Below are 16,436 nucleotides of genomic sequence, written 5' to 3' on the forward strand. Positions count from 1 at the left end.
GGTGGTATATAGGGGCCCATGGCAGATTAGGGGCCTGGCAGCAGCTATGTGAGGCCCGTTATCTTGCAGCACCCTATGTCAAAAAATTAAACACACCAGCAGTGTGAAGAGACCTGAAAGTGGCACATGGCAGCAGAGTGTGGCGATGGAGACAGCAGCAATGGGAGGCCGTACAGGGACCCATGAGAGACTCTGGACTTGGCAGCAGCATGAGGAGGTGGTATATAGGGGCCCATGGCAGATTAGGGGCCTGGCAGCAGCTATGTGAGGCCCGTTATCTTGCAGCACCCTATGTCAAAAAATTAAACACACCAGCAGTGTGAAGAGACCTGAAAGTGGCACATGGCAGCAGAGTGTGGCGATGGAGACAGCAGCAATGGGAGGCCGTACAGGGACCCATGAGAGACTCTAGACTTGGCAGCAGCATGAGGAGGCGGCTTATAGGGGCCCATGGCAGATTAGGGGCCTGGCAGCAGCTATGTGAGGCCCGTAATCTGCCTGCACCCTATGTCAAAAAATTAAACACACCAGCAGTGTGAAGAGACCTGAAAGTGGCACATGGCAGCAGAGTGTGGCGATGGAGACAGCAGCAATGGGAGGCCGTACAGGGACCCATGAGAGACTCTAGACTTGGCAGCAGCATGAGGAGGCGGTATATAGGGGCCCATGGCAGATTAGGGGCCTGGCAGCAGCTATGTGAGGCCCGTAATCTGCCTGCACCCTATGTCAAAAAATTTAACACACCAGCAGTGTGAAGAGACCTGAAAGTGGCACATGGCAGCAGAGTGTGGCGATGGAGACAGCAGCAATGGGAGGCCGTACAGGGACCCATGAGAGACTCTGGACTTGGCAGCAGCATGAGGAGGCGGTATATAGGGGCCCATGGCAGATTAGGGGCCTGGCAGCAGCTATGTGAGGCCCGTTATCTTGCAGCACCCTATGTCAAAAAATTAAACACACCAGCAGTGTGAAGAGACCTGAAAGTGGCACATGGCAGCAGAGTGTGGCGATGGAGACAGCAGCAATGGGAGGCCGTACAGGGACCCATGAGAGACTCTAGACTTGGCAGCAGCATGAGGAGGCGGTATATAGGGGCCCATGGCAGATTAGGGGCCTGGCAGCAGCTATGTGAGGCCCGTAATCTGCCTGCACCCTATGTCAAAAAATTTAACACACCAGCAGTGTGAAGAGACCTGAAAGTGGCACATGGCAGCAGAGTGTGGCGATGGAGACAGCAGCAATGGGAGGCCGTACAGGGACCCATGAGAGACTCTGGACTTGGCAGCAGCATGAGGAGGCGGTATATAGGGGCCCATGGCAGATTAGGGGCCTGGCAGCAGCTATGTGAGGCCCGTTATCTTGCAGCACCCTATGTCAAAAAATTAAACACACCAGCAGTGTGAAGAGACCTGAAAGTGGCACATGGCAGCAGAGTGTGGCGATGGAGACAGCAGCAATGGGAGGCCGTACAGGGACCCATGAGAGACTCTAGACTTGGCAGCAGCATGAGGAGGCGGTATATAGGGGCCCATGGCAGATTAGGGGCCTGGCAGCAGCTATGTGAGGCCCGTAATCTGCCTGCACCCTATGTCAAAAAATTAAACACACCAGCAGTGTGAAGAGACCTGAAAGTGGCACATGGCAGCAGAGTGTGGCGATGGAGACAGCAGCAATGGGAGGCCGTACAGGGACCCATGAGAGACTCTGGACTTGGCAGCAGCATGAGGAGGCGGTATATAGGGGCCCATGGCAGATTAGGGGCCTGGCAGCAGCTATGTGAGGCCCGTAATCTGCCTGCACCCTATGTCAAAAAATTTAACACACCAGCAGTGTGAAGAGACCTGAAAGTGGCACATGGCAGCAGAGTGTGGCGATGGAGACAGCAGCAATGGGAGGCCGTACAGGGACCCATGAGAGACTCTAGACTTGGCAGCAGCATGAGGAGGCGGTTTATAGGGGCCCATGGCAGATTAGGGGCCTGGCAGCAGCTATGTGAGGCCCGTAATCTGCCTGCACCCTATGTCAAAAAATTTAGCACACCAGCAGTGTGAAGAGACCTGAAAGTGGCACATGGCAGCAGAGTGTGGCGATGGAGACAGCAGCAATGGGAGGCCGTACAGGGACCCATGAGAGACTCTGGACCTAGCAGCAGCATGAGGAGGCGGTATATAGGGGCCTATGGCAGATTAGGGGCCTGGCAGCAGCTATAGGAGGCCCGTAATCTGCCAGCACCCTATGTCAAAAAATTAAACACACCAGCAGTGTGAGGAGACCTGAAAGTGGCACATGTTTGAGGCATGATTCATGGCGGATTTAGTCAGTTGTGTCAGGAACTGGTGGTTTGAAATCCAGACTAATCCACGCCTGATTCATTTTCACAAACGTGAGTCTCTCCACACTTTGGGTGGACAGTCGTCCTGCCGCACTAAACACGCGCTCCGATGCCACGCTACTGGCCGGGCATGACAGCCTTTCAAGGGCAAATTCAGCTAGTTGGGGCCAAAGGTCAAGTTTCGTTGCCCAGTAGTCAAGGGGATTGTCTACCTCGGTTGGCAGGGTGCTGTCCAAGTAGGCCCAAGCCTGTTGTTTGAGCTCCTGCTCCAGGTCCACCTGATGCTGCTGCTGCTGCTGCGGCTGGTTAGTAGTTTCCTCACTGCGCTGGTGAAGAAAGCTACTCATCATCGACTGCAGACTGAGGCAGCCACTGCTGGTGGAGCTGCCACTGCTCCTACCACCCCACCCCTCCCCTGCTGCCATGCCAGCGGAACGCGAGCGCACAGGGCCCACAGTGTCTGAGGATGGACGTTGGCGCACAAAGGCAGAGACCAACTGACTACATAGGTGGTTTTTATAGTACGTAATTTTGGCCTCCCTCTCAGCAGGTGTGAAAAAGGCCACCATTTTGGACCGGTAGCGAGGGTCCAACAAGGTGGACAGCCAAAAGTCATCCCTCTGTCTGATGGTTATTATTCGGCTGTCGCTACGCAAGCAACCGAGCATGCTATGGGCCATTTGTGCCAAGGAATGCGAGGGACTCCCTGCCTCCATCTCCACAGCATACTGCCACGGTGCGTCTGGGTCCTCTGTCTCCTCCTCCTCCTCCTCTACCAGATGCTCCTGCTCCTCCACTCCTGTCCGCTGAGTGGAAAAACCACCCATTTCACTCAATAATTCCTGAGCACAAATGTCCTCCTCTACCTCCTCCTCTTCTTCCTGTCCTGCCCCCACAGGGGTCATGTGGCGTTGAGATCTGTGCGCCACGTCTACCGCACCCTGACCAGCCATTGTTAACAGCATTTGTTCCAGGACGTGCAACAGAGGAATGACGTCGTTCATCCCATAGTCCTGCCGACTCACGAATAGCGTGGCCTCCTCAAAGGGCCTGAGCAAGCGGCAGGTGTCACGCATGAGCTGCCAATGGCTGACATCTAAGTTACACAGGGGAGTACCTTTATCCGCTTGTAACATCAGGAAATCGGTGATGGCCTTTCGCTGCTCGTAAAGGCGGTCTAACATGTGTAGGGTTGAATTCCACCTTGTTGCAACGTCGCAGATCAGGCGATGCTGTGGAATTCCGTTCTGCCGCTGCAGCTCAATGAGGGTGTTCTTTGCGGTGTAGGAATGGCTGAAATGCATGCACAGTTTACGTGACATTTTAAGGATGTCTTGCAGTGGGATGGTGGATTTTAGGAACCGCTTGACAACCAGATTGAACACGTGAGCCATGCATGGCGCATGGCACAACCTTCCTTGACGCAGAGCAGACACCATGTTCTTTCCGTTGTCAGTCAACATGGTTCCGATTTTTAGTTTGCGCGGAGACAGCCATCTGTCGATTTCTCTGTTCATTACACTCAGCAGTTCCTCCCCTGTGTGACTACGTTCGCCAAGGCATACCAGGTGCAGCACAGCGTGACACCGTTGCGCCCTGCACATGTGATATGCCGGTCGGGTAATGGGACTTGGCACGGGGGTGGCGGCTGAGGACACGGCGGAAAAAGAGGTGGTAGAGGCGGACATGCTTGCTGGACCAAGGACGTGCAAACGTGGAGGCAAAAGCGTCGTGACCTGTCCAAGTTGCTGGTGCGGCTGTGCCGGCACCACGTTCACCCAGTGGGCCGTAAATGACATGTACTGTCCCTGACCGTAGTTACAGCTCCACACGTCGGCGCTGCCGTGCACTTTGGCAGAGACCGACATGCTCAAAGACTGGCCCACCATCTCTTCTACATGTGAATGCAGGGCTGGCACTGCCTTTTGGGCAAAGAAATGACGGCTTGGCACTCTCCACCGCGGCGCGGCACAAGCCATCATTTCTCGGAAAGGTGCTGAGTCCACCAGTTGGAAAGGGAGGGACTGCAGCACCAGCAACTTGGACAGGAGGACGTTCAGCTTTTGCACCGTCGGGTGCGTGCTCGCAAACTGTTGTCTCTTGGATACGGATTCCAAGAAAGACTGTTGACGGAATCCGAGAAGAGGAGTAGCAGGAGAAGGAGCATCTGAACGAGCGGAAGATGCCAACGAGCGACAACTCCCCTCAGCAGAGGTGTTGGAGCCTTGACTGGCTGATAGAGGGCGATTGACGACGTCGGGTGACGGAGCAAGTAACGGAGCGGGTGATGGAGCGGGGGCTGGGGCAGGCAGAACCGCCGTATGTTTATCACGGTTTTCCCAGGCCACCGAATGGTGACGCTGCATATGCTGACGCAACGCTGTAGTCCCAACATGGGCCCCCTGGCCACGCTTGCATTTCTGGCCACATAGTCGACATACGGCTACGTTTACTTCCTCGGGCGGCTTGAGGAAAAATTGCCACACCACCGAGTAGGAAACTTTGCCCCCGCTACTCTTCACTGGCTGACTGCTACTTCCTCCGTGCGCACCGGCACCACTACTGGCCGTGGTGGTAGGCTGCAGTGGAGCTGGTGCTCTACTCCGTGGACGTTTGGCTCCACTGACACTGATGCGACCCTGCTGCTGTCTCCTGGGCAACCCACCGACTGTTTTGCTCGCTGCCAAGCTGCCACCCTCTTCTCCTGATGATGCGGAAGAAATTGCCTGATGACGACGAGGCTGCCAAGTGCGATCAACCTCCTCATCATCAAGTAGGGTCTCCGCCTCACTACTAGCCCCCTCGGCTGCGTCTGGGTCAGGAGACAGACCTGTCTCTAGACCGGCTACCGAGCCACTCTCCTCGCCAGTACTTGTTCGCTTGGCTGCTGAAAAGGCCGATGTCTCCCCCCGTTCCTGACCGCCCTCTGTTAGCTCTTCCTCACTGTACAGTGGGGCTGAGCCCACAGCATGCGATACTTCGCTTGGTGAGGGAACAGCAAAGGACAGGGGCAGGTAGAGGACACGTGATTTCAGTGGGCTTGCTCCCGGGCCATGCCAACTAACGGTTGTGTCTGACGTACCCACCGACCGTTGGCTGTAGGTGTCAGAGGTGACCTGGGAAGAGGAAGACGACCGAGCCAACCAATCAATGACGGCAGGGTTGTCGGTGGAGACACGACCGCTGGATGACACCGGGAGCACTGGCCTCTGGCTGCGAATACTGCTGCCTCGACCCCTTCCTCTGCTGCCACGTCTGCTCGCTCCTAAAACATTGCCTCCTCTGCCACTCCTCTGCATGTTGTCTGACATACTATTTAATTCAACGATTAGGTGTCCCTGAGTAACAATTCTCTGGCACTCAGTAACAATTCTGTCTGTCCCTGAGTATGAATTCTGTGGCCCTGAGTAACAATTCTGTGTCTGTGCGAGTAACAATTCTGTGTCTGTGCGAGTAACAATTCTGTGTCTGTGCAAGTAACAATTTTGTGTCTGTGCGAGTAACAATTCTCTGGCACTCAGTAACAATTCTGTCTGTCCCTGAGTAACAATTCTCTGGCACTCAGTAACAATTCTGTCTGTCCCTGAGTAACAATTCTCTGGCACTCAGTAACAATTCTGTCTGTCCCTGAGTAACAATTCTCTGGCACTCAGTAACAATTCTGTCTGTCCCTGAGTATGAATTCTGTGGCCCTGAGTAACAATTCTGTGTCTGTGCGAGTAACAATTCTGTGTCTGTGCAAGTAACAATTTTGTGTCTGTGCGAGTAACAATTCTCTGGCACTCAGTAACAATTCTGTCTGTCCCTGAGTAACAATTCTCTGGCACTCAGTAACAATTCTGTCTGTCCCTGAGTAACAATTCTCTGGCACTCAGTAACAATTCTGTCTGTCCCTGAGTAACAATTCTCTGGCACTCAGTAACAATTCTGTGTCTGTGCGAGTAACAATTCTGTGTCTGTGCAAGTAACAATTTTGTGTCTGTGCGAGTAACAATTCTCTGGCACTCAGTAACAATTCTGTCTGTCCCTGAGTAACAATTCTCTGGCACTCAGTAACAATTCTGTCTGTCCCTGAGTAACAATTCTCTGGCACTCAGTAACAATTCTGTCTGTCCCTGAGTATGAATTCTGTGGCCCTGAGTAACAATTCTGTGTCTGTGCGAGTAACAATTCTGTGTCTGTGCAAGTAACAATTTTGTGTCTGTGCGAGTAACAATTCTCTGGCACTCAGTAACAATTCTGTCTGTCCCTGAGTAACAATTCTCTGGCACTCAGTAACAATTCTGTCTGTCCCTGAGTAACAATTCTCTGGCACTCAGTAACAATTCTGTCTGTCCCTGAGTAACAATTCTCTGGCACTCAGTAACAATTCTGTCTGTCCCTGAGTAACAATTCTCTGGCACTCAGTAACAATTCTGTGTCTGTGCGAGTAACAATTCTGTGTCTGTGCAAGTAACAATTTTGTGTCTGTGCGAGTAACAATTCTCTGGCACTCAGTAACAATTCTGTCTGTCCCTGAGTATGAATTCTGTGGCCCTGAGTAACAATTCTGTGTCTGTGCGAGTAACAATTCTGTGTCTGTGCAAGTAACAATTTTGTGTCTGTGCGAGTAACAATTCTCTGGCACTCAGTAACAATTCTGTCTGTCCCTGAGTAACAATTCTCTGGCACTCAGTAACAATTCTGTCTGTCCCTGAGTAACAATTCTCTGGCACTCAGTAACAATTCTGTCTGTCCCTGAGTATGAATTCTGTGGCCCTGAGTAACAATTCTGTGTCTGTGCGAGTAACAATTCTGTGTCTGTGCAAGTAACAATTTTGTGTCTGTGCGAGTAACAATTCTCTGGCACTCAGTAACAATTCTGTCTGTCCCTGAGTAACAATTCTCTGGCACTCAGTAACAATTCTGTCTGTCCCTGAGTAACAATTCTCTGGCACTCAGTAACAATTCTGTCTGTCCCTGAGTATGAATTCTGTGGCCCTGAGTAACAATTCTGTGTCTGTGCGAGTAACAATTCTGTGTCTGTGCAAGTAACAATTTTGTGTCTGTGCGAGTAACAATTCTCTGGCACTCAGTAACAATTCTGTCTGTCCCTGAGTAACAATTCTCTGGCACTCAGTAACAATTCTGTCTGTCCCTGAGTAACAATTCTCTGGCACTCAGTAACAATTCTGTCTGTCCCTGAGTATGAATTCTGTGGCCCTGAGTAACAATTCTGTGTCTGTGCGAGTAACAATTCTGTGTCTGTGCAAGTAACAATTTTGTGTCTGTGCGAGTAACAATTCTCTGGCACTCAGTAACAATTCTGTCTGTCCCTGAGTAACAATTCTCTGGCACTCAGTAACAATTCTGTCTGTCCCTGAGTAACAATTCTCTGGCACTCAGTAACAATTCTGTCTGTCCCTGAGTAACAATTCTCTGGCACTCAGTAACAATTCTGTGTCTGTGCGAGTAACAATTCTGTGTCTGTGCAAGTAACAATTTTGTGTCTGTGCGAGTAACAATTCTCTGGCACTCAGTAACAATTCTGTCTGTCCCTGAGTAACAATTCTCTGGCACTCAGTAACAATTCTGTCTGTCCCTGAGTAACAATTCTGTCTGTCCCTGAGAATGAATTCTGTGGCCCTGAGTAAGAATTCTCTGGCACTCAGTAACAATTCTGTCTGTCCCTGAGTAACAATTCTCTGGCACTCAGTAACAATTCTGTCTGTCCCTGAGTAAAAATTCTGTGGCCCTAATAACGTTTCTGTGGCCCTAAGTAACAATTCTCTGGCACTGAGTGAAAATTCTGTCTGTCCCTGAGTATGAATTCTGTGGCCCTAACTAGCGTTTCTTTGTCCCTAAATAACGATTCTGTGGCCCTCATTAACAAGTCTGTGTCCCTGAGTAATGGTTCTCTGTCCCTAAGTAACTTCTCTCTGTCCCCAATTCTCGTTTCTGTGGCCCTAACTCTGTCCCTGTCCCTAGTACAGAGCGGTCTGCCTCTGTTCAATGACTGCAGGCAAATGAAGATTTCCAAAATGGCCGCTATATATACCTCGACCATTACACAGTGCTGGCTGGCTGGCTGCTGATTGGCTGATGCGATCACATGTCGTTGAGGAATGCATTATGGGGCAGCGCGCCTTGTCTGCGCGCCTTCCCCGACATCCCCGCTCCGTCGCCGCACATGTCAGCCGCCATTTTCGGAAAAATTTCGATTCGCGCGTCCGAATTAGGCTGTTTTTCGGATTCGGCACGAATCGAAATTTTTCCGATATTCGACTCGAATTCCACTTCGGATACTTCGATTCGCTCATCTCTAATCATTGTTAAAAGGTATGGACCCTTAAATATGTGTGCTGTCTCTAAACGTCTGAAATATGTGCCAGCTATAAAGCTGTCCAGATACTATGCAAATTTTGGACAGTTCCTTTCCAGTTTTATTTTTTAAATCTAACAGCGTATGGTCAGCTCAGAAAGATATGTTTGGGAAATGTTGGTATGACATGGACAAGATCATAACAAAAACTTACCTGCTGTAGACAAAGCAATAAAAAGGGTGGCTACTGTATAACAGAATCTGGAAAACAAGAATTATGTGTCAGTTCCATAACCACGAAAAAGCACTAACCATAAATATTACTTAGCCTATAGCCTACATCTAACACAGCCTTTGTACTTTGAATTACTTTATTGAGCAGTGTTGATTAATAAAATGACGGAAATCATATGACCAATCAAATTTACCTGGAATTTACTGAGTTAATATGAACCTCTCTCTTTCTCTAAAATGTATACTTCACATTACTCAAGCGTAAATGTCAGAATTACCAAGTTATATAATTATCCTAAATGTTAAAATTTAAATAAAGGATCCCTCTCCAAAAGGTGAGGTAACATGTTCTCTAATTACTGCAGTATGAGCATTGGTTGGGATTTTACATATTTCCCCTCACTGCGCCCTGTGGAGTATGCAGTAATTATATGAAAAACTGCTGTAAAGATAACATGCAGTGTTTAACAGTGTCTTAATACAAACAAAATTATAATTTGTCCAAAGTAAACATTTTTTTAAATGCAGTCCTCATGTATTTGAATCAAAGTGAAAAAAGTTCTTTTTTTCCCAGAAATCCCCAGTTAAATTACAGAACATTCCACTGCCAGCCACAAGATTTCACTACCATTGTTAAATTATCCAAATTTTGGTGCTCTCTTTGTGTTCTCTGTCCACCTTCAGAAAAATATGCTCAGCAGATATGAGGGACCTTGAATCATATTTTTATGATTCAAGGTCCCTCATATCTGCTGAGCATATTTTTCTTAATGTGCTCAAAATTCTCCATTTATCTCACACATTTAACCAAGACAGGGCTTCCACCTCCTTGTAACTCTAATCAGCATATCAGAAAGAAATTAAACAGCAAACGCATGGTATATTACCGCTTAATAAAACCAGCTCTATGGCTTGCAATAAAGCAATATCACCCCAGCAAGTGTGTCAGATATGAAATAAAACTGTATAAGCTCTGTGAATGGGGAACAGGCTACATATACCGCCTTAGAATTTATGAGGGAAAAGACAGTGAAATGGAGCCCCCTGGATGTCCAGACTACATGGGGAGCAATGACAAGTTAGTATAGGACTTGGCGTCACCCTTTTTCCCTAAGGAGTACCATTTGGACAATTTTTATACAGGTGTAGCCCTACCCTTGTGAGGGCCGCTGTGTTTCTAGGTACCCCAAAGCTCTGCACAGCCAGACAACACACATTTTCCATATTTGCATCCACAGTCAGTGAACAGTCTGTGAGCTTGGTTTTTGTTATTTTATTAGGAGAAATAACTTGGATAGGGTAATAGGGATTATGGGGTGGCCAATTTAACTGAATCAATGCACGGGCAGAACTCCTTTTCTATGTACAGAAACAGATCCTGGACTGTTCTTTCCCTTGAAAGCCATCAGTCTTTGCAGATCAGTAGCAACAGCCTCTATGAAATCAACTTAGCTTCTTGTAAACTACTTGTCTCCTCTCCTCTGTAGAACTGCTCCCAGCTCCACAGCCTGCAGATACTACCAACCATCCTGGCTTCTCTGAAGATCTCCCAGGACAAGCATATAGCATTAAGCACAGCGCTGTCCTTTGAAAGCTTGCTACACGTGGCAGTCTCTCCCCTTGTGAATCCAAGGGTGTGTTGATGTACTCACTCTGTCCTCCTTGCTCCCTCTGCTCTCAGGCCTTGATCCCACTCATGCCGTACTGCTGAATGGACCCTTCTGAGCCAGCCCAAGCTCAACCTGGAAGCCAGCCCCCTAGATCTATGGGACCCCTCCCAGGCCACCAACTGTCTCCTCAGCACTCCATCTTCCACCTGACTAAATGCCAGCCTGGCTATTCCATATTTATGGGCTGGTCCATCACTCTATCATGGTCTCCAACCCTGGAATTGGTTAGACTCCCATAAACATGCAGATTAGGTCTCCATCCCTTCCACCTACTAGTTTCTTGAAGGTTCTATGGTCCTCCAGAGCCAGGTGGAGGTGATAGCGTCCCGACCTCTTAAGCCATCCAGCTTGACCTGCAGTAACCCAACCTCAATCGCAGACTCACACAGTTACCATGAGTCATACACAATAAATTTACCTACAATACACTACACTAGTAGCACATTAGAGGGTGCTACACAAGTGTGCCACTTTTTAGATATTTGTTCAGTAAAGAAATTTGCTGCTGTGGCACCATGTAACCTAATCATCTAGGCTTCCCCCAACGACTCGTTAAAGTGGTAGTAAAATCATTTTTTAATCTTGTACCTACAGGTAAGCGTATAATAAGGCTTACCTGTAGGAAACTATTTCCTAAACGTGCACTATTTAGGGGATATTTACTTTAACAGCACCAGTGATGCCACTGGCGCATGCGTACTGCACTCACAATGGACAGCATGGTGACAGACACAAGTTAGCTGATGCAGGTGCAGGAAGGAGAACCAAGGCAGGGTCCAATGGTGCAGGTCAGCAACTAGCGAGCAGATCAGGTACAGACAGCAGGCAGAGGAGTAGTCAGGAGTCAGGCCTGGGTCAGTAACAGTGAGACAAATGAGCAGATGAAGCAGGCAGTAGCATAGTCCACAGGCAAGCCATGGGTCAGTACAGGTGGTGTTCAGGCGGAGACAAGAGAAGATGAGGTTGGCAACAGAAGATCAATACAAAAACAGAAGCACAGATGCTCAAGGAACATAGTAGACCAAAAGGCACTGACACAGGGGACTAGAGCAGTTTTAATAGCCCATCTAGCACCAATTCTCCTGTATGCAGTCATGAACAGAGTCCCTTGGGTTCAGGCACCTATGCACATGTATGCGCCTTTCCTGACACACCATTTTTTGTTATTTTCCAAACCTTATTACAAAAAATAAAATCTTCCATGGACTCAACGTGCCTCTCAGCAAAGACCTTGAGGTGTCTAGTTTTCAAAAAGGGGTAATTTGGGGGGAGGGGGTGTGTTTGTACTATTCTGGGATTTCAGGGCCTCCAAAACCTTGATAGGTAGTCAGGAAGTGAAATGAGTAAATTACACTCTTTGAAAGCCTAAAGGTGGTCATTGGTTTTGGGCCCCCATATGCAGCAAGACTCCCAAAAATTCTCACATATGTGCTAACCTCATACTCGGGAGAAATAGCAGAATGTGGTTTGGGGTGTAATTTTACATATACCCATGACATGTGTGAGAAATATCTCGTTAAAGTGACAACTTTGTTTGAAAAAGAGACTTTTTTTTGTCGTTTTTCCAAAAACTTGTGGAAAAAAATAAAGTCTTCCATGGACTCAACATACCTCTCAGCAAATACCTTGGGGTATCTACATTTCAAACAGGGGTCATTTTGGGGGGAGGGGGTGTTTGTACTGCCCTGGCATTTTAGCACCTCAAAAATTGTGATAGGCACCCTATTGGACCTGTAGTATCTGTGTGGAAAATTTATTTTGTTTCTTCCTGGAGCAAAATTCAACCTCAATCTCCTCCTCCAGACATAGGACTGACAGTTTTTCAGTCCCATCACCTGCCTTAGGTTTCATATCATTCCCATAATATTTTTCCAATATAGTACAACATAGTATGCACATGTACAAACTGCATACTACATATTGAGTTCAATATGTATTAAAAGGATAAGTTCACCTTTCCACAAAAAATAATAAATGCACTTTTTTTCAGGTAACAAAAAATGTGCATTCATTATTTTTTGTGTTAGGAGCCTCTAAATCATTGCACCAGTGATCAGCAGATCGCTGATGCCATACAGTCTCCTGCAGACTGGCAATGTACCTGCTTGCTCATAAATCCAGTACTAGCAAGCCAATACTTCTGACAGGAAGAATCAATTAAATACCACAGCGCCGTAGTAGTTCACTGAGGACTACAAAATGATAGCCGCTAAGGATGTTGGGACTTGTAGTCCATTCATTCACAGAGGACAGGTGGCAGCTGCAGAATAGGGAACATGTTACATTTCCCACCCTAAAAATGGGTGGAACATGTAACATGTTCCCAAAGGTGAGCTTATCCTTTAAGTTTATTAAAGTGGTTGTAAACCATCACATGTACCCAGTGGAGTGACTAGCATTAATGATACACAGAGATGAAACAAATTTCTTCTGACAACACACAGAAGAAAGAGCAGGGTGTGAAGATCTGAAGTCTTCACACATCCAACAGCTCTAACTCTGAATGGAGGGAAGGGACGCACCCCGCTTCACACAGTACAGAGAACAAGCACAGCTGTGGCTAACAGTTACAGGCTGTGCTTCAGCTCCTTCTCTGTCACCATTTTAACTCTCTCATGAAAAGATGCCAGAACAGCAGGGAGAAATGACACTCAAAGCTTTGAAGAGAGAAAAGTACACAGTAAAGAAAGATGTGCTTTTTCATATTCTATGTCTTTAACCACTTGCCTACAGGGCACTTATACCACCTTCCTGCCCAGGCCAATTTTCAGCTTTCAGCGCTGTCACACTTTGAATGACAATTGTGTGGTCATGCAACACCGTACCCATATGATATTTTTATCATTTTTTTTCACACAAATAGATCTTTCTTTTGGTGGTATTTAATCACCACTGGGTTTTTTATTTTTTGCTAAACAAACCAAAAACAACTGAAAATTTTGAAAAAATAACGTTTTTTTCTTAGTTTTTGTTATAAAAGTTTGTAAATAAGTGATTTTTCTCCTTCACTGATAAGCGCTAATGAGGCTGCAGTGGTGGGCACTGATAGACTGCACTGATGGGCACTGATGAGGAGGCACTGGTAGGTGGTACTGATGGGCATTGCCAGACATCACTGATGGGCACTGAAAGGCAGCACTCATATATGGCACTGATAGGCAGCACTGATAGGTGGCTCTGATAGGCGGCACTGACTGGCACTGATAGGCGACACTGACTGGCACTGTTAGGCGGCACTGATAGGCAGCACTGACAGGCACTGATAGGCAGCACTGACTGGCACTGATAGGCAGCACTGACTGGCATTGATAGGTGGCACTGAAAGGCAGCGCAGATGGGCACTGATTATGTGGCATTGATGTGCACTGGTAGGCACTGATATGTGGCATTGATGTGCCACTGATGGGCGCTGACAGCTGGCATTGATGGACACTGACAGGTGGCACTGCTGGGGCTACACTGATCATCAGGGCACACTGATGATCAATGTACATGTCCCCTCTGAGGAATGCCGATTACCGGCTCTCCTCTCCTCACGAGCTGTCAGCGTAACAGCTCATGAGGAGAGAAATGCCGATAACCAGCATTTCCTTATTTACATGCGCTCAGCTGTGATTGGACACAGCTGATCACATGACCGTGCCGACATCTTCTGCTCTTTCCATTGATTGGTGATCCGCTGTGTCCGAGGGACACAGCGCACACACCGATCGCCGCGTGCACGGCTCCGGTGGTTAGAGTGGGAGGACGTCATATGACGTCCTCCCAGAACGAGAGAATCGCCTTGCGCCCGTCATTTCCGTATATGGTGGGCGGGAGACGGTTAATGCAGTAAATATAACTCCCTAATCCTACTTTTTTATCCTTCTTCAGTTAAAGGATAAGTTCACCTTTAGGAGCATGCTACATGTTACACCCATATTTAAGGTGTCACATGCTCTTATACCATCAGCACTCTCTGCTCTGTAACAGCGGACAGGGGATTTTCTCCCCACACCCGCTGTCACAATTTGAAAACAGCGTGGCCATATGAGGCTCTGACCATCTGGCCACATCATTCATTCACAGTTGCCTGTGAATGAGTAGACTACAAGTACTTTCAGACATTGTGGCTGATAACTTGTAGTTCTCAATGAACTTAATAAAATTGTATGCGAGCGCAAAGATCAAGAAAGCAGCTGACATAAAAGGTGAAAACTCTTAACCTCCAAAACAAACCAATATATATAAATGCAGTACTAAAAAGTAACAATAAATAAATGATAAAAGACAATAATAAAAATGATAATAATACTAATGAAGTTAAATGAGGTGGGTGCTATGAAGCGCTAAAAGGTGTCAAATAGTGAGTCATCAAAAATGACATATCCAACTAATACAGTCAACTGATATAAAAGTGACTAAAGTGCGTTTTCTTATAACAAAGCAAACAAGTCCAGAAATAACGGTGATCTGTGCTGGTGATCTCTAGGACGTGGACCAGTAAAATGAATGCACTCACCAGAAGCGCAAAAGATATGCGCATATATATAAATATCCAAATGTGGTCATCTAGGTCTAGGCAAGGATGGCAGAATCGACTGGCACACCATAGGCACACAAGGCAACTCCAATCACTCACAGGACACTCTCTGCTTCCAGGGACAGCTCCAAGCAAGCGTCAGACCACCGGATCAGTATCATCAAGAATTGGGGTAATATCCACCTTAGAGGTTCCTTTGGTGGCCGGCACAACATCTAAGGAAGGTCTCATTCCATGTCGCTCATTTTTGTTATTCTGAAGAAAGAGATGGATGTTTGTCTGTGTCCATGTGCAAATGGACACAGACAAACATCCATCTCTTTCTTCAAAATAACAAAATATCTGGGTTTCACTCTAACCAAAAGTATGCGCACTGTGAGTAAGTCAAAGATCCAAGCCATTCTGGGTTTGCCCCGCCCAGTGACTAAGAAAGACATGCTTTCCTTTCTTGGTATGGTAAACTATTGCAGGCAATGGATACCTGACTGTTCACACTATGACAACATACTGAGGCAAAGTACTAAGGTCGAGGCACCCGACCAAATAAAATGGACCCAAGATTTAATAGATGCCTACAAAACCTTGAAGTCCTCTTTAGTTTCCTCTCCTGCATTGGGCTTGCCTTCTTACAAAGTTCCTTTTCATGTTTATGCAAGAGACAATTGTAAAACCATGGTGGTGGTAGTCGCCCAGGAACATGGGGGGGCCATGCACCCAGTAGCCTATTTTTCCAAAGTAGTCCATGTGCCGCTGCAAGGCATGCCGGCGTGTCTGAGAGCTTTGACGGTGTGTGTGTAATGGGAGTAGAGGCATCTATGGCTATTACATTGGGACATAATACAGTGTTACATACCACACATCATGTACTACAAATTCTGAAGAATCTTATTACACAACACATGACAGCTCAAAGAGCCAGTGGGTATGAGGTTATTCTCACTTCCACTGTTAATTTATCTATTAAATACTCCTCTCCAAGTTCAGGACCAATTGCTGTTTTAAACGGCATGCTTTGTTTGAAGTCAATGTAAAATAAGGTGCAGCGCTAGAACTCCAATCATAAATGTGAAAACTCCATACGTTAAATATATCAATAATCATATAAATATATAAATAAGTAAAGTGAATTGTGACAAGGTGCCAAATAAATCATTCAAATTAAAGTGACTCAGTGGTAATGTGAAGTCCGTCACTGTATAGTGATCGATGGTGCTTTAAAGTGTTGACATATTGTCCCATTATAAGTGTATGGAAGATCTGATAAACTTCAATAATAGGTGTTCCATCTGGTATTGTGGTGATGTGACCAATGGTATAAAGACTGCGCACTCACCAGATGCGCAATCAGTGAGCGCATTTAGAGACAATACTCTCAGT

The 16,436-nt window shown here is 47.1% G+C and overlaps 1 protein-coding gene and 1 long non-coding RNA gene across 4 annotated transcripts in view; one reads left to right on the plus strand and one right to left on the minus strand.

The window, feature by feature from the left end:
• SLC43A3 (solute carrier family 43 member 3) overlaps positions 1-16,436 on the minus strand; it is a 416,880-nt gene that overhangs the window by 216,447 nt on the left and 183,997 nt on the right. For all 3 annotated transcript variants that reach the window (XM_089687586.1, XM_089687585.1, XM_089687587.1), the window contains exon 5: positions 8,848-8,894. In XM_089687586.1, coding sequence (XP_089543712.1) covers positions 8,848-8,894 — 47 coding nt within the window. The remainder of the gene's footprint in view (positions 1-8,847; positions 8,895-16,436) is intronic.
• The window catches only part of LOC149454442 (uncharacterized), a 249,284-nt gene that overhangs the window by 209,130 nt on the left and 23,718 nt on the right, over positions 1-16,436 (plus strand). The gene's annotated exons all lie outside the window — the stretch shown is intronic.

The sequence above is a fragment of the Staurois parvus genome, unplaced genomic scaffold (genome assembly GCF_062004578.1).
Source record: "Staurois parvus isolate SC_StPar_1 unplaced genomic scaffold, SC_StPar_1.0 ptg000430l, whole genome shotgun sequence".
Taxonomy (NCBI): Eukaryota; Metazoa; Chordata; class Amphibia; order Anura; family Ranidae; genus Staurois; species Staurois parvus.